This window comes from Procambarus clarkii, chromosome 32 (assembly GCF_040958095.1).
Source record: "Procambarus clarkii isolate CNS0578487 chromosome 32, FALCON_Pclarkii_2.0, whole genome shotgun sequence".
Taxonomy (NCBI): Eukaryota; Metazoa; Arthropoda; class Malacostraca; order Decapoda; family Cambaridae; genus Procambarus; species Procambarus clarkii.
In genome coordinates, this window is record NC_091181.1 from 27,610,141 (window position 1) to 27,634,349 (window position 24,209).

Sequence of the window (24,209 nt, forward strand, 5' to 3'; positions counted from 1 at the left end):
GTTTTGCTTTGACTGAATTTGAGGTTGTTTTCGAACCCGTTGTTCATATACTTTGAACTGTGTAACTAAATGAATTTTGGAGTTCAGTTCCTGAGCCTATTATGTGCCTTTGTAACCCTTTCCACTACCATGCACAGGGTGAGTATTGGGTGCATATTAAATGAACTAAACTAACACTGAAATTTATACAAAATTTAATGGATGTTATTCAATGTACCATTGAGGAAGGTATGGGATGGAAATTGAAAATAAAGTAGAATTAAGAACAAAATGAGAGGTGGGTAATTTACATTTCCTTTTTGTGAGGAATAAGTCTTTTCTGCAAGGATTGGACATTTAAGGAGTAGATTTTGCTTTGAATAGACAGCAATAGATTGCATTTGAAGACAGAATCAATAGTAGACAAATTTGGAAACATTATTTTAATGTGGGAGTTTAATTATATAGTTTCATAACTAACAGATCACGCTCAACGGTACAGTATTGTCATGGAGAGAGGAGGAGAAGTGCAACCACACTTTGTACAACCCGCTGTACGACCAGCAAGTGTACCACACCCTTTCCTGCTCCTCCCAGTGCCATGTTAAGTGCCAGGTGATGCAGGTGCCACAGTGCCACGTGTCCGATGACCCTGACTCCACTGCCAACACTTTCTGGATCTACTTTGTTCTTCGCATGATAGCCACCTTCTTTTTGAACTCTCTGTTTACTATGATGGTGAGTGTGTCATCATGGGTTTTCTAATGAAGTCATCATAATAGTAATATTTTTTTTTTTTTTTTTTTTTTTTTTTTTTTTTTTTTTTTTTTTTAACCTTTTGTGAGTATGGTGACTCATTTTCTCTACCTCGCTTTCTATCCTGGCAGGATGCGATGACATTGGCTATTGTGAGACAACACAATGGAGACTACGGTAAACAGCGCTTCCTCTTCATCCTCGGCCTGGCCACAGTGCCTCTCTTGGCCGGCTTCACCCTCGACTGGCACGAGGCGTCCGTTGGTAGGCAGCATGCTCGTGTCCTGATGTGGGGTGAAATACTGTACTGAGATCTGTCAAACCTTTTCTGGTGATGGGCGGAAATTCAGATCTGTCTCTAATCTATTCTGATGTGGGGTTGAGACATGATATCTCTCTTGTACTCCTGGTCTGGAGTGAAAGGATGTACAGTACAGGTGTACTTTTTTTTCATCACAGGTGTTGGGTACAAGAGTGAGATCTGTCTGTACTTTTTATGGGTGCAATAGTCGAGATACCGATGTCTCTATCTAGATGTGCTTAGTAGTGCAATGAATGCTCTCTCTTTCATTTAAATTTAAAATTGTATTAATTAGCTATGACATTTTCTTCATCTAGCACATTATATATATATAGTACTTATATCTCTTGCACTGGACTATTCTTAATTCTGACATCTCTGACTATCAAACGTACTTTTTACACAGTATTTTGTATTGTTTATTTACCTGACGATCTGATGATTTTTTCAACCTGGATTTTAAAATGTAACAGTTTTGGTATTTATGGCTTCGGAGGTTAGGTGTTTCCATGGGTTTATAACCCCATGGGTGAAAAATCATCTCCTGTTTTCAGTTCTGCATTGTGGCTTGTTGAGCTTGACACCGTTTACTTGTTTGTGTTACATCTGAACTTTTGAAGAAATTGTCCGGATCACCATCCTCCAAATTGTTCAGCTGCATATGCTCAGGGTTACCTTCCCTGTGTGCTCCCTAGCACTGTCATTGTATTGCTAGAGTTGTCTTCTTTGAAGTGTTCGAGAGTCGCTCCTGGTCTCACGATTTGAGGGCTTTTTGGGTTGTTTCATAGTAAAGTTGGTTGGGTCCTTACCTTTCTAAGGGTTCAGATCTTTCCAGGCAGGCTTTTCTTTTTGGTATTGTCAAAAAGACTGCCTTGCTTTGATAAGTTTCCCGGCTGTTACCTGTTCCAAAAAGGATCTCGCCCATTCCAGACTGAAGGCCCCATGTTCTGGAAGACTACTTTGTCCTTGGGTTTATTTCATATTACAGGCAGACTCTTGAATGCTCTCTCTGGACCTCCAGGATATGTATTGGAACATCTCTATACATCCAAGGTTCAAGGATTGATTAGGTTTTGTGGTAGGGTGGCAAGCTTACCACTTTCAGTTTCTCCTGTTTGGACTGGCTTCACACGTGTTAACATACTTGGCTTTTGTTGTAGTGATACTGTCGCCTAAATATCATGCGCCAATGGTGGAGGCGTTGCAGCTTGAATTCAGTATTTATACTACCTTCGTAGCATTTCACAGGCTCTCTCGCACCTTGTTTCACCTCCAGCCTACTCGTGCGCCACTTATAACTGCATGGTCTTTGGACTGTGTTTTCGCCTTTATTTTCTCTTCTCATTTTTTGGCTGTCTCCTCATTAGTTTGTGATTCTTTTTCCAATGCTTTGTTTTTGTGTGTCTTGCCACCTGTGTATCTTTGGTGTCTCAATGGTTGTTTGGTAAGGGAGCTTCATGCTTTCCTCAGGAAGGGTGGTTTCTGTTCCTTTGGCCATGGTGGGCATTTGGTTTGCTTGCAGCCAGCTCCTTTTTCTGGCAAAGAAGCAGTTGGTTGGCTTTTGGAGGAGTCTTTTGGTTCTTGACGGTTAGTTTGGCTGGGGGTGAATCCTATACTGTGTCCAATGTCCAGTGGCAGCTCTCTGCCTCTACCTTTGTGCCATCAATTCTGCTTCAGTGGATACTTTGTAGATTGATCTGTTTCCTTGGTTTCCTGTGGCAATGCTTGTGTTTCTCAGGTTGTCTACAATGTTTTTAAGTCAAGCCAGTCTGCAGTCTACCCATGTGCCCATGATCTTCGAAAGTATGCCGCTCTCATGGCTATATTTGGTAATAGTCCTGGGCTTTCCTGGAAGTTGCAGGAATTCTTGAAACCTGCAACTTTAAGAACAAAGAGGTCATATAGATTCAAGCTAAGGAAGCAAAGGTGCCAAAAATATATTAGAAAGTTCTCTTTTTTTTCTAAACAGTGATAGACAGTTGGAACAAGTAAAGTGAGAAGGTGGAGGAGGCCAAAACCATCAATATTTTCAAAGCATCATATGACAAAGTATATACAGTACTGGGGAAAATGGGACACCACAAACATAGTGTATTTACAGGATAAAAGCTGAGGTAAATTACATAACTAATAGTGACACACAATAGTGGATGTAGCAAATAAGTGTAATGAACGTAGTGTAAAATGTGATGTTCCCTTCCCTCCATAGGTTATAAGGACTACTCTCCCGCCTTCTACCTGGGTGCTGCCCTCTGTCTTGTCTCTGCTGCTCTCATCACCAGACTCTGCTTCACGGTAGGTCACCACCACCACCATGCAAGGCTGTTTTCTGGGGGGAGCCCCGTCGGCTCCCCAGAGCTTATCCAGGCTGATATGCTATATGGGGGTTCAGTTTTTAGAAGGTTGTTTGGTAGACTTGGGCGCCGGTTAGCAGTACCCTGCCTACCCTGCCTGGGATTACCTGGGCATGAGATACGTTAAACGCTCAGGACCGTGGGAATTCCCTTAGGGGACGCGTGGGTCCGATGGATGTGTCCTAGGAGTTTCCCCTCGCTTTGTTGGAGTTCGAGGGTTGCTCGGTCCCCTTGACTCAGGGTGACCCTCACAGTTTTTGCCTCCGTCTGCCGCCTGTGGGGTCGGGAGCACCTTCGACCCGGAGTCCTGCAAGTTTTGTTGCTTGTTTGTGACTCGGTTACCTGGTCTTATGCTTACTATGCGGGTGCAGGCAGCACGGGCGTTGCACGTCGAGTTCAGGTGGTGGCAATGCGCTGGGTTGTTTGCTCCTCGGAAGCCCTGAGGCTGCCCCGTTTTTGGTTGTTGTGACAAGGCTTGGGGATGTTATTTGCTTCGGTTTTGTTCCTTCCTCACCCCCTTGTCTTTTCCCTGTTGTGGTTTAGTCTGGCCCCCCCTTCTTCCCTGCATCTGGATCCTTCGTCTGTGGATTTGGGGTCGGGGCAGGGTTTCGAGTGTCTTAAGACTCGGGCGGTCTCGGGGGTTTCCCCTTCTGGGGTAGCGACGCAAGCATTCGAGCCTGTCCCTCCAGCCAGGTTGTATGAGTCTTCCAGTGGGCTCCCTTCCTTAGTATCTTTCTGCCTGCCCCGGCCTTTTCTTTTGAGGCTGGGGTGACGGCTCGGCCCCGGGGCCTGCCATGGAGGTTCCTGGGGTTGGGGAGGGGCTGACTTGGAGGGCCTTGGGCCCCATTGGACCCCGCCGGGGTTTTCTACCCTCAGTGCGGGGTCTTGCCGTTGCGGGGTTTTTCCTTCCCCCCCCCCCCCCTCTGTGTACGTCGTTTTGGGCGTCGGTCCCTCCCCGGGTTCAGATTCTTGTCCCTTCGGGTTCGTTCGGTTCCGTCCTATCAGTGGGTACTTTTCTCTGGGGCGAGACTTCTCCGTCATGGAGGGGTCATGTTCCCCTGTTATCGGGGTTTCTGCATGACTTTTGGTCTCTGGTGCAACTGTGCCTTCTGTGCCTTTGTGATATTGTTTGCTTCTGTGCGATCTCGAAGGTTCGGGGAGGTCTTCAATTCTTCCCGCATTATTGGAATGTTTGTCGTCTTCCTGTGAGGCTAACCTTCGGTCCTTTTTGGACTTGTTGGTCCTCTTCCGTGCTTCCTGTTTTTTTAAACTCTCGTTCTTTTGTCATTATTCCTTGTCTCCGTGCTCTGTCTAGGCACAGCTAATATTTTGTGATACGCCTTGTGGGCATAGCACCGCTCCTGTGCCAGGTAAGTCCACTACAGTATATAATCCTGAGGAGCCGACGGCGCTCCCCCCAGAAAACCAGCATTGAATGTAATGAAAAGCCATTTTCTGGGTGAGACCCAGAAGTTCCCAGGCATCCCTCCCTCCCTCCCAGTTGGCTTTTTTTTTTTTTCTTGTCTTTTGATATCCAGCCTCAGAACTGAAGGGTGGATAGCCGGCACGAGTGTCTGGGGCTCTGTCTGCGAGCTGCGCAGACAGCGGCACGGCGACGTACGACGTCATGCTCGTTTGCTTGTTTCTTTTTGAGGGAGTTCTATCCACTTGTTCGGCTTTTGGTGGCAATTTTCACCAGAATAGGGGTTTATTTTGGGACGCTTACCTTTCTGGGTGCCTGACTCGATCAATGGTAGACATAGAATGCTTCCAACCACACGGGGGTTTCTATAGGCCATTGCTCCCCATGCCTCTCTGAGGGAGCCAGGTTCTGGCTCGTGGTCCCTGGTAGGACCACAGAACTCCATACACATGACTGATGCCAAAGTTTGACATTAGCATATCAGCCTGAATAAGCTCCGGGGAGCCTCCGGGTCTCACCCAGAAAATGGCGTTTCATTACATTCAACGCTGGTTTTTTCTCAATAGGTAATCACCACACCAGGCTCCATTTCATAATAGGTCACCACCACCATTATGCTACCCTTCGTTTCTAGGTAAATCATTTCCATTACTCCAAGCATCACTTCTTGGTAGATAACCACCCAGTTAAGCCGTAAATGGTAAGGCTTAGTACGGCAAGGCTTAGTACAACAGGACTTCATACAGCAAGGCTTCAGTACAAACCATTCAGTTTGAAAAATCCTGAGGAGCAATGGGGGGGGGGGGACCCTGACACAGTGCCAGCTTTCTGTCCCCATCAAAGCCACTAAGTATAAAGATACAGCATAGTGACCTTCAGATAAATTATCACCACCACACCTTGTAATTCTTGTCTCTGTGATCCTGTCATGTTCTCTTCAAACTGCATCTTGTTGTTTTGTTAATGCGTAAGCTGCGGTTTTCAAAACAGTTATTCTCTTATATGCAAACAAATTTCATCCACTTTTTTATTTAGTCAAAATTTACTGATTTCTTCCAAAATATTCAGTGGCACCATTATTGGCCATTTGAAGCTGTTTTCCCTCTTATTATATACCTGTATGTTTTCTTATACTGTATTGACATGAATGAAAATAATGTGGATGGAATTTAATCAAAAGTAGTAAAGGATGGCAGATGAACTATGCTACCACTAAAACTCCTTTTCAGAAAATCTCTGGGTCAAGGGACAGTTCTCCTAGATTAGAAACATGCAAATGTCACCCATATTAAAAAAAAAAAGTTAACTGCTGTCTTACCAGCTTGATAGTGCACATTTGCAAGCTCTTGGAGAAAATCCTAAGAGAGGGAATAATTCATCTTACAATGAACAATCTTGTAAAATCAGTACAACATGGGTTTGTTAAAAACAGATCCTACCCTACAAGTCTGCTCACATCTTTGGAAATGGTAACCAGCTATTCAGATAAAGGACTTACGGTATCTAAATATAATGTACGTAGTAGTATACATGGACTTTGCTAAAGCTTTTGACAAGGTACCACATGAAAGATGAGCAAGGAAATTACAGGGACATGTAATAAATGATTTATAACGTGCCTGCAGATAATAGAATGGATAAAACAAAGGAAACAAAGGGTCTTGCTAAAATGGAAGGAATCTGTCTGCAGAAATGTAGTGAGCAGGGTACCACAACGGTCCATTTTGTGGCCACCCCTTTTTGTCATATTCAATACATCAATGACATAGATGAGAATACAGTAGATTGTATTACAAACTACATCCCCAAATTTGCAAATAACATTTAAGATTTATGGTACAATGGGAAGTGAAAATTATATTGAGGTCTTACAAAGAGGTCTACATAAATTCCACAGATGGTCAGAAACCTGGAAAATGCTTTTTAGTATAAAAAAATGCAAGACCTTACATGTGGGGCATAACAATCCACATCACAACTACCAAATTAACATTACTTTGCAGTAAATTGATGAAGAAAAGGACCTTGGAGTCAGAATCCATCATTCACCTGTGTCACTAGTAGTGGCAAAAGTGAAACTGGAAGTTAAAAAAGCTAACCAAACCCTAGGAATAATCATGTATACCTTTGACTTAAAGGAACAAAAAGTAGTAGTTCAATTGTACAACTCTGGTGCACCCCACCTGGATTATTATATCCAAGCATGGTCACCTCATCTTCAGAAAGATATACTGTAGCTTCTTTGGAGAAACTTCAATGCCAGGTAATAAAAGTCATTCCAGAACTAAGTTGACTCTCGTGCTAGGAAAATTTGAGGTCCACAGGGCTAACACTGCAAACCAGACATGATAGGGCTGATCTCGTCTAAACTTTTCAAATACTGAACAGTTTGGAGTATGTTAATCCAGACATCCTCCTCAAAAGGTCAGATGTAACACAGACAAGGAGCAATGGTTTCAAGCTCAACAAGCCACAATGTAGGACTAAAAATAGAAGATTATTTTTTGGGCACAGAGTTATAAACCCATGGAACCGCCTACCAACCAAAATTGCAAATTCCAAATTTCTATTGAACTTTAAAATCCAGCTTGAAATCATCATCAGGACAAATGGAGTGGACTCTTGACAAGCCACCGGCTTCCTATCCTTGTTGAGGCCACTTGTTTGTTAGTGCCCTTCAGGTAAATAATATGGCAACACAAAGTATATAATCAATAATACCTAGTATATATAAAAATCATAATTTTCCATTATCAGGGGTAGAAAACCTGGTAATTTTATCAGTGTTCCCATAGACCAACTACTGTCTCCATAATGTGACCCACAACAGTCATTTAACTCCTATGTACCTATTTGCTGCTAGGTGTACAGAGGCATCAGGACTACGGAAATGTGCCCATGCATCTTGCCTTGCCCTGAACTCGAACTCTGGGCCAACTGGTTGCAAGTTGATTTTGCTAGCTATTATACTACCAGTATATTTTAAATGTTTGGAATTACTTTTCTATGCATGATGTTATCATATGGCTTAAGACACAATTAAATTTTTAATAGGACTTTATAACTGGAGGACATTAGAGTGCCAGAAATATTTTTGTTCAATAAAATAACCTTTCATGAACTAACTTGCCTAAGACATCCTGCAGTGTTCGAGTATCCATAGAAGCTGACTGCAGTGATAGCATACTCATCATAACATATTCGTTCATCACAGCTAAAGGGTTAGCAATAAATTATAGAGCAGATGTTTTAGTGTTCCAATTTTAAAAAACATTCTGAAAAATTTGACTCTTTATTGACTTTTGTATATTATTACTCTTACAAATACCAAATTAAATCATTTTAAAAATGTACTCGATTACTTTTGGTAATCAACAGTAGATTTGTAGAGACCTTACACCTGGATATATACCATGAACAGGTGGAGCCATCTGGTGATAAGGTTGTGGCTGATCTTTTGAAGCTGGTAACAAGACCAGAGATCAATGTGTACCTGGTGATGGTGCTGGTGATGGGCTCCAACTGGGGCTTCCTTGAGAGCTACCTCTTCCTCTACCTCGAGACTCTTCATGCACCCAGCTACCTCATGGGTATTACGCCTTTTACACTCATAATACTAATAATAATAATAATTTATAATTGTTGTACACTTAATTATTTTAAGGGGGCGTCTGGTTATTATAATGAAAGTTGTTCAATGTCAACCAATATTATTTTTCTAGTTGTATATGAAAAGTGCTTAAATTGTCCCAAGTTTCAGTACTGCAGCGTAAATAGAAAGGGAGTTTTTTTTTTTTTTTTTTTTTTTTTTTTTTTTTTTTGAACGTTTTTTACACATTTTCAAGTCCACACTTCAGAACACACGTTTCAGATAAAATTATTCTGTGACACTTTTCTGACACATTAGCATATAATAAAGGATTTGGGGATTTAGAATTTCCAAAACATCTTTAGTTTTCCTAATACAAATGTTCAAAGTTCCCCAAAATTTGTTTGCAAATATGGCATGTTTATTGCTATTATAAAATCAATAAATGAACTTAGAGAAAAATGAAAGCCACCCAATGTAGAGACATGCCCTCCACATATACCGTGTAAGTTTCATGTAAATTGAATAAAAAAAGAATGAGTTTTGTAAACGTTTGTGTCAATTGAAAAAAAAACAGAAATGAATAAAGTCTAAGGTTCTAAAATCTGTGGCTGGGGTTGACATCAACCAATTTTCTCCAAAATTGGCATCCTTACAGATAGGCTTACGTACAGTCAGGTGTGTAAGTTTGATGCAAATCGCCCCAAAAAAATGAAAAAAAAAAAAATTAAAAAAAAAAAAGAAAAAAAAATCCTTTTTTTTCTGGGGGAGCCCCGTCGGCTCCCCGGAGCTATCCCAGGCTGATATGCTAATGTCAGACTTTGGCATCAGTCATGTGTATGGAGTTCTTAGGCCTACCGGGGACCACGGCCAGAACCGGGCCCCCTCAGAGAGGCAAGGGGAGCAATGGCCTATAGAAGCCCCCGTGTAGTTGGAAGCATTCTATGTCTGCCATCGACCGGAACAGGCACCCAGAAAGGTAAGCGCCCCAAAACAAACCCCTATTCTGGTTAAAATTGCTACCTAATACCGAACTAGTGGATAGAACTCCCCAACCGAAAACAAGCAAATTAGTGTGACGTCACACACTGCCGCGCCGCTGTCTGCGCAGCTCCCCCCTCCCCGGGAGGGGGAAGGGGGAGCCCCAGACCCCCCGCGCCGGCTACCCACACCTCAGTTCTTGAGGCTGATGCTATTGGCGATGGTCGTGTGCTCTGGCTCCGGTGTCGCTACTGCACTGTGCTTTGAGTGTGGTGTTAGTTTTGTGGGTGCGAGAGCCAGGAGTTATCTTCAGTACTCGGGCTGCATGCGCCTAGGGCTGCCTTCCCTAGGTGCCCTGTAAGTACTGCCCTTGGGGCTTGGGGCCACCTTCCACAGGCTCCTCGGGGTCTGCCTCTGCTGGTCCGTTTTACCTTTCGGTTTTTCGGCCGCCTGTTGGGCTCTTGGGTGTTCTGTTCTCCCTTGTTACCGGCAGGTAAGAGGCAGTTTGCACTGGTAGGGGCGCAGGGTGCTGCTCAGCTTGTAATTCCCGACATCGCGGCCGGCTCTGTTCCTTGGGGTTCGCTGTCCTCTTGCGGGGTTTTGTTTTTCTTTTTGTTTTTGCCTGGTGGGGGGTTCTGTCATTTTATTCAGTTTGTTTTTGCCCTTCCACTGTTCTCCTCGGTGGCGCCCCCTGCTAGGTCCCCGTGAGTGTACACGTCCCTGGGGTTCAGCTTTAGAAGTTTGCTTGGTAGTTTTGGGCGCCGGTTTGCAGCACCCTGCCTGGGACTACCTGAGCGCGAGTCCTCTTAAAGTAAACGCTCAGGACCCTGGGAATCCCCTAGGGGGCGCGTGGGTCCGATGGATGTGACCCCGGGGTCCCCACTCGCTGTGTGCGAGTTTGAGGGTTGCTCGGTCCCCTTGTCTCAGGGTGACCCTCATTGTTTTTGCCTCTGCCACGCTGCCTGTTGGGTCGGTGATACTTTCGACCCTGAGTCCTGTGAGTGTTGCTGCTTGCTTGTGACTCAATTTACCCAATCCTCTGATGATTCTATTCGGGTACAGGCGGCACGTGCGTTGCAGTCTAGGTTTCGTCTGTTGCAACGCGCTCGGTTGGTTGCTTCCCCGGATGCCCCGGGGCTGCCCCGCTTTGCTTTTCGAGACCCGGACTTGGGGGTGGGGGTCGCTTCGATCCTGGTTCAGTCCGCACCTCCTCGTCCTTCCCCTTCTGTTCGTTCTGGTCCCCCGCCCCTGCTTCCGGCCCCGAAGCGTCTGAGGGTTTCGGGGTCGGAGCAGGGGTTACTTGATCTCGAGACTCGGGCAGCTTCGGGGGTTGCCCCTTCCGGGGGGGCGGCAGAGGCATTCGAGTCTTGTCTCCCGGCCGAAGCTTCAGGGTCTGACCAGTGGGCCCCCCTTCCTCCAGCTTTTCCGGCTGCTCCGTCCTTGTCTTGTGGGGTCGGGGCTTGGGGAGAGGACTCGGCCTCGGGTCCTGTGGTGACGGACCTCGAGGCTGGGGAGGGGCTGACTTGGGGGCCTTCGGCCCCGCTGGACCCCGCCTGGGTTTTTCTTCCCACTGAGCGGGGCTTATTGTTACAAGGAGTGGGGTTTTCTTTCCCCCCCTCTGCGTACGAGTTGGATTTGGTGTCGGCCCCTCCCCGGGTACGGTTCCGTGTTCCCCCGGGTACGTCGGTTCCGTCCTTCCGGAGGTTTTCGGCTTATCGCATCCAACCTGGTGTGGTGCGAGCGGCCTTTGCAGCTTACCTCCTGCGTGACCCGGATTATGCCTCGGAAATGGATCCGTCCACGTTCAGGTTTGGGACTTCGTTCCCTTTCTGGCTCCGTTACGAGGTTCCGGAGTCGTCCTGGCTAGCAGACTGCCCCTTGTTTGGTCTGGATTCCTGGCATTCCTTCTGTCGTTCCCGCACGCTGGAGTGGCGGGAAGCTTCCACGGTGCTTCAGGTTTTCCTGGGGGGTGACCTTGAGTACCTGAATGAGTGCTTGTTTGCCCCTGCCCTTCCCCGCGATGTGGGCGTTATTCAGCTCCATGTGCAGGTTCCCTCCCTTTCGGCGGCGCTCGTGGCGGAGGACTTGCGCGCTCGGGGCCTTTTGTGTTCGGCCTTGCGGTTCTTTTCCCTCCTGGAGCTGTCTTCGGATTGGCTCGTGGAGGATGTGGGGACGCTTGGGTCCGTCCCGGGGTCCGGCACCTTGTCCTCGGCTGCGCGTTCGTCGGCTGCCTTGTTGAAGCTGTTCACGCCGATTTTGCGGGATGCGGTTTCCCTGTTCTATGCTTCCCGTCTCGCGTGTCGGCAGGCGGTGCTGGGTTCCTCCGTGGAATCTGCTTGGGCTCTGGCTCTTAGGCGTTCTTCACCTTTTTGTCCTCTCCTGTTTGGGGAGTTGGCCGTGGCGCAGTTTATTCAGGCTGCGTCGGCGGCTTGTCGTCCGATGTCGGACTTGTTGGTTTTCCGGGGGTCCCGGGGTGGGTCTTCCCGGAAAGGTCGTGCCAGGGCTCGGGGTTCCTCTCGTCGTGGTAGGCCTCTGGTGTCAGGTTTGGGGTTGGCTCCTCCTGCGGACCCTCCCTCGTCTGGTCGGCGCGGTGTTCGCGCTGTGCGGGGTTCTGGGTCTCGTAAGGGTCGCCGGCCCTTTCGCGGTTTGCTCCTTTGACGGGGCGATGGGGGGGCGGCTTGCGCTGTTCGCCCGCGCCTGGTCCCACGATTCGTGGGCCTTTCGGGTCGTGTCTCGCGGCCTGCGGTGGCGTTGGGTGGCCCCTCCCCCCTTTGGGGGGTCGGGGCTGGCGGGGCAGGCTTCTTCCCCTGCGCTCTGTCGAGTCGTCTTGGAGTGGGTACGCTTGGGCGTCGTCGAAACGACGTCGTCCCTCAGATGGGTTTCCCGTCTGTTTCCGGTTCCGAAACGGGACTGCGCGGACCTGCGGTTCATTCTGGACTTGTCCCGTCTGAACCCCTGGGTTCATTGCCCCTCCTTTCGGATGACTACGCTGTCTCAGGTTCGGCTCCTCTTGGAGCCGGGTGCTTGGATGGTGTCCCTGGACCTCCGGGACGCTTATTGGCATGTCCCGATTCATCCGCGGTTCAGGGACTGGCTCGGTTTTGTAGTGGGGCGTCTGAGTTACCGCTTTCGTTGTCTCCCGTTCGGGTTGAACCTGGCACCTCGCGTGTTCACACGCCTTACACGGGTTGTGGTGGCTCGTTTGCGTCTCCTAGGTGTTCGGGTGTTGGCCTACCTCGACGACTGGCTGGTTTGGGCTCCCAGCCAGTCCGCTTGCTTGCTAGCCAGGGATTTGGTTCTTTCCCAGCTCGCCGGGTTCGGGTTCTTGGTGAACTGGAGGAAGTCCCATCTGGTTCCCTCTCAGGTTCGGACTTGGCTGGGTCTCGTGTGGGACTCTCGGACCGCCTCCTTGTCTCTCCCTCCGGAGTCTCTCCTGCGGCTGCGGTCCCGCCTTCGTCTGTTTCTGGAGGGCCCTCGGGTCACCCGGCGGTTGCTCGAGGGGCTGTGCGGGAGCCTGAACTTCGCGATGGTGGTCTACCCGCCGGGTCGGGTTTGGCTTCGACGGCTGTTCTGGTTCCTTCGGGGTTCCCCCTTCCGCCTCTCTCGCGATCGCAGAGTTCGACCCCCGGGGGACTTGCGTCGGTTGCTGCGTCACCGGCTTCCTCTTCGGGTTTTTCGGGGTTCAGTGCCTTGGCGCCTACCCGAGCCCTCGCTCGATGTGTTCACGAATGCGTCGTCTCTCGGCTGGGGTTTTGTGACCAGTGCTCACCAGGCCGGCCAGGGGCGTTGGGATCCGTCCTTCCGTCGAGCTCACAGTACGGTGCGGGAGTTCGCGGCAGTGTGGTTTGCTCTGGGGAGGATTCGGGTGGCCCGCGGATCGACGATTCGGCTCCATTCGGACTGCTCTCCGGTGGTTCATTGCCTGAACCGCGGGGGTTCGATGCGGTCTTTGTCTCTTTGGGGTTGGTCGCTTCGGGTGACTCGTCTGCTGAGTTCTCGGGGTTTGGCTCTCCTGGCGGTTCACGTACGGGGCGTGTCCAACGTCTTGGCCGACGCCCTGTCTCGCTTCGTTCCCCTCTCCACGGAGTGGACGGTCGACGACGAGTCCTTCCGTTGGCTTTGCCAGACGTTCGGGCGCCCCGAGGTGGACTTCTTCGCGTCGGCGTGGTCGCGGCGTCTTCCCGTTTATGCGGCGCCCTTCCCCGATTGCGAGGCCGTCGGGGTCGATGCCTTTCGGCTCGACTGGTCGAGGTGGGGGTTCCTGTACCTCTTTCCCCCAGTTCGGCTGTTGCTCCAGGTCCTGACTCGCTTAGAGACTTACCAGGGGAGAGTTGTCCTTCTGGCCCCTTGGTGGCCGGCCCAGCCTTGGTTTCAGGCGCTGGTTGCTCGGTGTCCGAACCCGAGGGTTTTCCCGCGGCTCCGCCTCTTTCAGCAGATCGGGCCGGTACGTCACGTAGCTGGTTCGATCTTCTCCTCGAGTCTTCGCGTATGGTTTTTTTGACTCGAGTCTATCATCATCTCTATGGTGATCAGGTGGCCTCCTTGTTGGTGTCCCACCTGAGGGCTTCTTCTCGGCGGCAGTATGAAGTTTCCTGGCGGTCCTTCCGTTTCTTTTTGCGTCTTCGTCATGTTAGCTCCTTGTCTGTTCGGGTGGTCTTGTCCTTCCTCTCGTGGTTGTTTCAGGACCGTCATCTTATGCCTAACACTGTCGCTTCGTATCGTGCGGCGCTGGCGGAGCCGCTTCAGCTTGCTTTCGGTATCGATGTTACGTCTGCGCCGTTTCGCAAGCTGTCTCATGCATTGTTTCACCTCCGGCCTGCTCATGCGTCGCCTGAGCCGTCCTGGTCTTTGGACAGAGTGCTCGCTTTCCTTTCATCTCCTCGTTTCGTTGTGGCCCCTTCGGTCCAGGATTGTTTTTCCAAGGCACTTTTCTTGTTGGCTTTGGCCTCTGGGGGTCGGGTAGGGGAGCTTCATGCTCTCCTCCGGCGCAGGGGTTTCTGCTCTTTTGGTCGTGGTGATAGTTTTGTTCGTTTGCAGCCGTCTCCTTCTTTTCTGGCGAAGAATGAGACTGCTGCGTTCCGGAGGGGTCCATGGGTGGTTGATGCTTGGTTGGTCAGGCCGGGGGTGCATCATGTTTTGTGTCCGGTTGCGGCGCTTCGCCGTTATTTGCGCGCCACAGCTTCTGTGTCCGGGGACGCGCTGTGGGTTGATCCGGTTTCCCTTCTTCCCTGTTCGCGGGTTCGGGTCTCTCAGGTCGTCCGCAGGGTTATTAGGTCTAGCCAGCCTGCGGTCTATCCCCGTGCCCATGACGTTCGTAAGTTCGCGGCTCTTGCTGCCGTCTTTGGGAATATGTCTTGGTCTGATATTCGGGCGCGGGGATTTTGGCGGTCGAACAGGGTCCTGGCTGCTCGTTACCTTGTGAATGTCCCTGGCCCTCGTCGGGCCTGTGCTGCTTTGGGTCGGCGGTTGCAGCCAGTTGTCTCGGCTTCGAGTTGAGGGGTGAGCGACGACCGCCTCCCGGGTAAGTCCCTCTTTTTCTGTCTGTGGGTAGTTAGCTCCGGGGAGCCGACGGGGCTCCCCCCAGAAAACCAGCGTTGAATGTAATGAAACGCCATTTTCTGGGTGAGTCCCGGAGGCTCCCCGGCATCCCTCCCTCCCTCCGGTCGGCGGTTTTTCGCGTTTTTGACATCCAGCCTCAAGAACTGAGGTGTGGGTAGCCGGCGCGGGGGGTCTGGGGCTCCCCCTTCCCCCTCCCGGGGAGGGGGGAGCTGCGCAGACAGCGGCGCGGCAGTGTGTGACGTCACACTAATTTGCTTGTTTTCGGTTGGGGAGTTCTATCCACTAGTTCGGTATTAGGTAGCAATTTTAACCAGAATAGGGGTTTGTTTTGGGGCGCTTACCTTTCTGGGTGCCTGTTCCGGTCGATGGCAGACATAGAATGCTTCCAACTACACGGGGGCTTCTATAGGCCATTGCTCCCCTTGCCTCTCTGAGGGGGCCCGGTTCTGGCCGTGGTCCCCGGTAGGCCTAAGAACTCCATACACATGACTGATGCCAAAGTCTGACATTAGCATATCAGCCTGGGATAGCTCCGGGGAGCCTCCGGGACTCACCCAGAAAATGGCGTTTCATTACATTCAACGCTGGTTTTTTTTTTTTCCTTAAAATTTTTTTCCAATTAAACTAATAATAATATTTGTTTAATATATGCTATTGTGATAGCAAAGAGTTGTAGTTATGATTTCAGTTGACACTTTTGATTGATAATCGATTTTGACCATTTTTGCATAATTTTCACAACTACTTCAATATTTTTTTTCTCCCTTCCTATTTATGCTACAATGCTGAAACTTGGACCAGATGAAACACTTTTCATATAGAACTTGTCAAAAAAGTTTGATTGAAATCGAATGAGTTTTCATTTTTGCATTTTTGGACCCAGATGCCAACCAGACGCCCCCTTAACACTTATCAGCTCAAATATATACAAATATATACAGTACCCGGTAACTAATGACTAAATATATAAATATATAACTAATAACTATATAATGTAAAACAATAATTAAAAAAGCCATGCCAGCAAGTAAAATAACTAGCCATCTTTGGGCTACAGCTTTCTGAACTTGCTTCCCAAATCATTTTGTTATTTTGGTTATACCTGTATATACAAGAGTTCTTACATTCTTGTAAAGCACTAGCGTGCATAGCATTTCGGGCAGGTCCTTAATTCTAATTTTCCTTGGAATACGACCCGCCAATTCATTTAATAACTAGGTACCCATTCACTGCTGGGTGAACAGAGGCTACAGTTAAGGATTGGTGCCCAGTCAATCCTCCCCGGCCAATATATGAACCCAACGCTCATGAAGTGCCGGTTGAGGGTTTTACCACTGCACCCCGGGAAAGTGGTAAATTATTATTGGAATACTGTGCATAGTTGGAATGTGTCTAGCCCAGCTATTGTAGCCTCTCCTAAACAGTTGCTTATTCACCCTCAAGAAGATTCCCAACAAATGATCTGGCAGAAGGGACTAAATTACCTAGTCTAAGGGGTCCTCCCTGTCCCCAGCTACAGTATTTTAATTTCCCATTATGGAGGACAATAAACTTGTAAGGCTTATTGAGGTCCTTTTAGCCAACAACTAACTATATTTCCCTGGATGTGATCCACACGTCATCTAACTCCCAGGTACCTAGGTGAGCAGAGGCATCATGCACAGGAACAAATAATGTGTCCAGATGTCTTGTCCTGCTTGGAAATTAAACCCATGACCAATTGGTTGCAAGTTTATTATGCTAAGCACTGTGCTGCAAATCATTTGGTGGAAATGTTCTGGGTTGCCAGATGTTTGACCAACCTGTCCTCTCAAGCATTTCATCACTAAACTGATATACTAAGTTACCTAAACCTAACCAAAGCAAGCACCCCACAACTGGAAAGCAGGACATCACATCAATTTTGAGAGATGCTACGGTTTTAGTGCATCAGTTTTTGACCCTAGGGAATTTATGCATCAAAATGTGATGTACTATTCAAGAGGATTGGTTGCATAGTGGCTTCAACACCACTTGAGGTTATTGGTATCATATATATCACATGGAACAAAAATACTTAAAAAAGTTTGGATAAAGTACAGTATTCATTAACATGTATTGTGTTGGCAGGCCTGACACTGACGGTGGGGTCGTTGGTTGGTATGCCTGTAATGCTCATCGCTGATGCAGTAGTGGAGAAGCTTCGCCGTCCCACCATTTTCATAATCTCCTTCTTCATCTATGCTATCAGGCACATCGGTTATTCATACATCAAGTGAGACATCAGACATCAGTATTCATAATGAATATTCATACATCAATATTCATACATCAGTATTCATAATCAATATTCATACATCAATATTCATACATCAGTATTCATACATCAGTATTCATACATCAATATTCATACATCAATATTCATACATCAGTATTCATACATCAGTATTCATACATCAATATTCATACATCAATATTCATAATCAATATTATGAATATTATTGTTCTATAAATTAAGTATCAATGCATGATGATATACAGGGTAACATATACAGAATATGATATGCAAATTAGATCACATACATCATATGTTCCATAGAGAACTAGGCGATGAATAACTATACAAACACATGGAAAGGTTCTTAAAGAGGACGATAATTGAGGAAAAGGAAAACAGAACTGTTAAAGGATAATTTATGAAAAGGAACTCATGCCTTTTCAGTTTAACAGATCTCTATGATAGGATGCCAAATGTAAAACAAGAAAGGTAATGATGAGTGGACTTCGTACTAGTATTGCCAGGAGGACTGGTGAAAAAAAAAAAAAAAGGGAGAAAGTAATGGTGAGAGACAATGTTTGGTTGGGGAGAAGTAACAATTAAGTGCTGTCCTCCAAGGATCAGTACAGTACTTGAAACCATTCTGTTCTAGACCTATGTGAGCAATCTGGCTAGATAGATCAATTCCTTTATGATGATGTTTGCAGGTGATGCAACACTTATGAAAAAAAATTGAATCAGAAGACTACAACAAGTAACACACTGCAGACGACATGATGTGACTAGTTGCTGGCTGGACAATTCCTGGAGTCAGAGACATGGAAAGACTTATTTTTGGGAGCTGTCAAAGTCAATGATGAAAAAAAGAACCAGTGGGTAGACAGTTTACAGAGTTAGAGAACATGACAGCAGCAGCAGCCATTATACCAAACTTACAATCATTGGTCATGGAAACAAGATAACCTACCAGTACATGCTATATTGGAAACAATAAGGATAGCCTGCACGAATATCAATAGTCACTGAGGATACAGTAACCACACATGTGAGGCCAATATTTTAAGATAAAGCATGATCTCTCATAACAATCGAGAACATAATGAGACCTTAAAAGACCCAGTGATTTGACACCAGCCCTGCAACCCCCAATCTTCCCTTTTTACCCCCCTCCCTCTTTCACCCTCTTCCCCCCCCCCCCCCCCCTTTGTACACACACACAAAAGAGGGCATTGATTCAAGCTAAGGAAGCAAAGCAAAAAAAGAAATATTGGATAGTTTTCTTTTGCAAACACAGTGCTAGACACTTGAAACAAGTTAAGTTAGAAGGTAGTGGATGCCAAAACCGTCAATAGTTTCAAAGTGTTATATGATAAAGAGTACTGGTAAGATTGACACCAAGTATAGCTCTCATCCTGCAACTACACTAGGGTAATTTCATACACACATACCTCTTGTCCTATAAATAAACTAAAGTAATTACACATATACACACATTTGCAATTTATTTACATAAGTGCATTATAGACCCAAGGTAAAAAAAAAATCACTATTATAATTCATAAATTGCAAGTTTGTTGACATTTCTCCAGTGACCCGTGGCTGGTGTTTCCCTTTGAGGTGCTTGAGGTGTTCACCTACCAGCTCATGTGGGTGGCAGCAATCACCTATTGTTCCATCCTTGCTCCCAAGGGTCTTCTGGCTACCATGACTGGTCTCACAGGGGCCATACACTTCTCTCTTGGTAAGTTTCAGAAGCTGGCTGTTTTTTCACTCTATTCAAAAACTAAATTTTCAAAATTATAATGAAATAAATGACACTATGATTGAAGACTAAGTGGGATATTTGCCTGGACCTCCCAGCTACCTAGGCTATATACCTTCTGAATACAATGCAAGGGGGTGCAACAGACACATGATAAAAGCTGGAGTTAACACCAATAAAGACTGGGCATTACAAACATAAACAAAGAGAAGGAAAGTCAGACCATTCTCAAATGGTAGTTTAAGGACAGTTGGGATTTCCTTGCCTGCCCCAAACTGCCATGCATTCTTTCCTTTTCTATTTTCCATTACAACTCATTTATGTGAGCCAGGCATCATTACTAGATAGTTACAGCCCTTCATTCAAAATTCACCATTGAAACACAAAACATCTATAACATTATTCAAGTTCACTCCTATTGGTTTGTCATCTTCAAGACTGCTTCACGAATGCAGGCACTTTTGAGTTCTCCTGTTTGAATTATTTTCATGAGCCTTGTGTCACCTGCAAACACTAACAAGTATGAATACATTCCCTTGGGTAGGTCTTTCACGTAGGTTAGGAACATCAGTGGGCAAGGTACTGAGCCTTGAGAGACCCCTGCCTGCTACAGTTCTTCAGCCTGACATCTATATGACTGTGATCCTATATTTCCTGTTACGTGCTTCTATACCTTTTTTTCCTTTCTCTAGTGCCCTCTACTCCCAATGAGAAGGTTATATTGATGTATTGTTGTATACATAATAATAAATAATAATTATGTAATAATGTATGTGCTTTAATTTTAAAGTCAATGTGATTAGACATGCTCAACACATTGCATTAAAACCTCAGGGAAGAAAAAATATAAAAAATGGCAAATCCATAGGGTAACTCTTCTGGAATTACCTAACTCCTACACTGCTTCAGTCGCTATTTGAGATTTTTTTCCTGTGCTCCAATAGCAATATGCAATTTTCACATTTGATTTATAACTATTTTTAAACATGTGCAACTCAATTTAGTACATTACTTTTAAATAGCTGTGTCATTTGAGAGGTAATGGGTAGAGATTAACAAGACAGTAATTAAAGAATATATTGATGGATATGCAACCCATTCTCTCAATTGGCAACTCCATAAAACATGCAACTATATTGCCTAACCAGAAAAACACGCTCGCACACACACACGCGCGCACGCATGCACACACACATCTCAGGCATCCCTGTGTACAGGAATCGTAGCAGACGTGTGGAAACAGGCTAACATAGTTCCAATCTACAAAAGTGGCAGCAGGGAAGACCCCCTCAATTATAGACCTGTATCATTGACAAGTGTAATAGTGAAAGTATTGGAAAAACTAATCAAAACTAAATTGGTAGAACACCTAGAGAGAAATGATATAGTATCAGACAGACAGTATGGTTTTCGATCTGGAAGATCCTGTGTATCGAATTTACTCAGTTTCTATGATCGAGCCACAGAGATATTACAGGAAAGAGATGGTTGGGTTGACTGCATCTATCTGGACCTAAAAAAGGCTTTCGACAGAGTTCCACATAAGAGGTTGTTCTGGAAACTGGAAAATATTGGAGGGGTGACAGGTAAGTTTCTATCATGGATGAAAAATTTTCTGACTGATAGAAAAATGAGGGCAGTAATCACAGGCAATGTATCGGAATGGAGAAATGTCACAAGTGGAGTACCACAGGGTTCAGTTCTTGCACCAGTGATGTTTATTGTGTACATAAATGATCTACCAGTTGGTATACAGAATTATATGAACATGTTTGCTGATGATGCTAAGATAATAGGAAGGATAAGAAATTTAGATGATTGTCATGCCCTTCAAGAAGACCTGGACAAAATAAGTAGATGGAGCACCACTTGGCAAATGGAATTTAATGTTAATAAATGTCATGTTATGGAATGTGGAATAGGAGAACATAGACCCCACACAACCTATATATTATGTGAGAAATCTTTAACAAATTTTGATAAAGAAAGAGATCTAGGGGTGGTTCTAAATAGAAAACTATCACCTGAGGACCACATAAAGAATATTGTGCAAGGAGCCTATGCTATGCTTTCTAACTTCAGAATTGCATTTAAATACATGGATGGCAATATACTAAAGAAATTGTTCATGACTTTTGTTAAGCCAAAGCTAGAATATGCAGCTGTTGTGTGGTGCCCATATCTTAAGAAGCACATCAACAAATTGGAAAAGGTGCAAAGACATGCTACTAAGTGGCTCCCAGAACTGAAGGGTAAGAGCTACGAGGAGAGGTTAGAAGCATTAAACATGCCAAAACTAGAAGACAGAAGAAAAAGAGGTGATATGATCACTACATACAAAATAGTAACAGGAATTGATAAAATCGACAGGGAAGATTTCCTGAGACCTGGCACTTCAAGAACAAGAGGTCATAGATTTAAACTAGCTAAACACAGATGCCGAAGAAATATAAGAAAATTCACCTTCGCAAATAGAGTGGTAGACGGTTGGAACAAGTTAAGTGAGAGGGTGGTGGAGGCCAAGACCGTCGGTAGTTTCAAAGCGTTATATGACAAAGAGTGCTGGGAAGACGGGACACCACGAGCGTAGCTCTCATCCTGTAACTACACTTAGGTAATTACACACCCAAGCAACCAACCTAACCTATCGAGGGCGATGCATAGAAAATGTCAGTATTACGGTGCTTCAAATTTTCTAAACTGCCACATTATTAACAGCATTAGATTCCATTTAAAATGCAAGGTATTAGGCCAGAAGACAGGTTAGATTATGAAGGATGATTTAGAATTATAGTGTTGCAGGTCGTGGCCTGGGGTCCCTGGTGGGAGGACACCTGATTAACAATCTGGGCCTTCCTGCAGCCTTCAGGGCCTATGGTGGTATAGCTGCTGGCTCTGGAATTCTTTATGTCCTCATTCACTTCTGCTACATCAAGAAAAAGCTATCAGCAAGAGGTAAAGTGACTGATTTGACGAAATGTAATTTCTTGTGAAAAATACTTACATAATTGATCATAAAAAAAAAGTTTGCTGAAATTTAACAACAAATTAAACCTGCAATAATAAACAAATCTGAAAATAAATTACTTTTTAAATTTAAAATGTTAATATTTATGGATATTTATTTCTGGAGTTGTGGATTCATTTATTTCATCTATAGATTTATGTATTTATGTCTATCTGTCTGGCAACAGATAGACAGAACATTATAATTATTTAGGATAAAAACCCACAATTGTGTTTTGTGAATTTTTGTAAGGAATTTACACCACGTCTTTTGCACTCTCCTTAGTGCTTTATCAAGGTCTTGAGTGTGTGTGATTAGGACGAGACTTACATCTCAACGTCTATTAGACTGTGACTAGACATTGAGATGTAAGTCTGGTCCTAATCACACACTCAGACCTTGATAAGCATTCAGGAGAGTACGAAAGACTTGGTGTAAATTCCTTCCATAAATTAAACAAATACACAAGTGTGGGTTTTTATCCTATGTTATTATGTCTGTGAGAAGAAATTACCATTACTAATTATAATTATAATATTCTGATAGACAGAGCAGATATAATGTTTGATCGACAGATAGTTAACAGATAGACAGAATAATAATAATAATATTATGTGGTGTGATGTATTGAGAAGCTCAATACAGTATTCTGCCTTGGAATGATTTAGCCAAGAGTAATGCACACCAGAGAATAGATCAGTGGAGAAGTATATGGTAGAGAGTACAAGGATGAGGAATAGATGGCACTAAAGATAACCAGAAATGGTAAACAAGCTCCTGAAAGAAATATTTTTAAAGTGTTGTTTGATAAATAGATGCATACTGCATTCTATAGAGATACTCTGTGGGAACACAAGAAAGCAAATTATGATAAATATTTCAGCTGATGAAGGAATGATGCTTGAATACTAAAGGATGATACATCACTTTAATGGTGTGGAAAAATCTCTATCTCCAAAGGGATACATTTTATAAATCACAAGGAAAATATGCTCCATCAGCAGATATTGTATATAGAAATAATCTGCAGTATACTAATAATATTTTCAGAAGAGGAAAGGCAACGAGAGGCAGGAGAGTGTCTCCCTATGATGGATAACGATGCTGCACATGTCCTCGTGAACCAAGTTACAGCAGAGTCTTCTCTGTGACGAGAGTTTAGTACATAAGTTTCAATTCTGAGCATTATTATATGGATATTTGTTCCATATACTGTATCAAAATTAGTGATGTAGTTAAATATAGCATTTATGCAGTGTTAACACACTGCATACCTCAATGAAAAATAAATAAAAAGTATCTATCACACTTGCTTTCCATATTGGCTTACATAATACCTTTAGCTGAAGTATAGCTGAAATGAGAAATATATTTATACTTATTTATATATATATTCAATGAAGATTCTGTAGTTCAGAATTTCTGCAAATGCATTCACCATGGGGATACATTTAAATTATATGTACTTTAAAACCTATTAACTTTTGTGATAAATTCATCTCAAGACACCTACGAGCTTGCTGAAGATAGCATATACCTAAAATTCTCATCCCTTCAGATAGGATTCTATTTCTATTCATAAAGCCCTCTTTTTTCAGCGTTATAACCATGTTATTGTCATAAAGAATGAAGAACTGTTTGAGTGCAAGGAATGGAACACATGTGATAGACACATACACTGTGTGACGGCCACAGTGTAATATACCAGCAATACAAAAATGCGAGAAATGACTACACGGCAGTGAAGAGAGAGGCAGAAAGAAATTTTGGGAAAGGGATAGCAGACAAATGTAAAACAGAACCAGGCCTATTCTATAAATTCATCAACAACAAATTGCAGTTAAAGGATATATTCAGAGGTTGAAAATGGGAAACAGATTCACAGAAAATGAAAAATTATGTGTGAAACATTAAATGAATAGTTTCAAAGTGTGTTTGTACAAAATGAAATCCTCTGAGAACCAGACACAATAAGAATGCAAGAGAACAACATAAAGCACATAGAGGTCTCTAGAGATGAAGTGGAAAAAATGCTCAAGGAGCTAAGTAAGAACAAAGCAGTTGGCCTAGATGGAGTTTCACCATGGGTTCTGAATGTGCACCTGAGCTCAGCATTTCACTTCAACTGATTTTTCAGGCATCCCTGTGTACAGGAATCCTAGCAAATGTGTAGAAAAAAATTAACATAGTTCCAATCTACAAAAGTGGCAGCAGGGAAGACTCCCTCAATTATAGATCTGT

At 44.9% G+C, this 24,209-nt stretch overlaps 1 protein-coding gene across 6 annotated transcripts in view; it reads left to right on the top strand.

Annotated features, from left to right (window-relative positions):
* LOC123759510 (major facilitator superfamily domain-containing protein 6) overlaps positions 1-23,274 on the top strand; it is a 51,701-nt gene extending 28,427 nt beyond the window's left edge. For 4 of the 6 annotated variants that reach the window (XM_069335048.1, XM_069335049.1, XM_069335050.1 and 1 more), the window contains exons 6-13: positions 463-717; positions 867-999; positions 3,246-3,331; positions 8,235-8,403; positions 17,052-17,196; positions 18,789-18,940; positions 21,764-21,916; positions 23,019-23,274. In XM_069335048.1, the coding sequence (XP_069191149.1) occupies positions 463-717; positions 867-999; positions 3,246-3,331; positions 8,235-8,403; positions 17,052-17,196; positions 18,789-18,940; positions 21,764-21,916; positions 23,019-23,119 (1,194 nt within the window). In that variant the 3' untranslated portion in view covers positions 23,120-23,274. The remainder of the gene's footprint in view (positions 1-462; positions 718-866; positions 1,000-3,245; positions 3,332-8,234; positions 8,404-17,051; positions 17,197-18,788; positions 18,941-21,763; positions 21,917-23,018) is intronic. The other 2 variants (XM_069335052.1, XM_069335053.1) reach the window with 2 other exon arrangements.
* Positions 23,275-24,209: the final 935 nt, after the last annotated feature.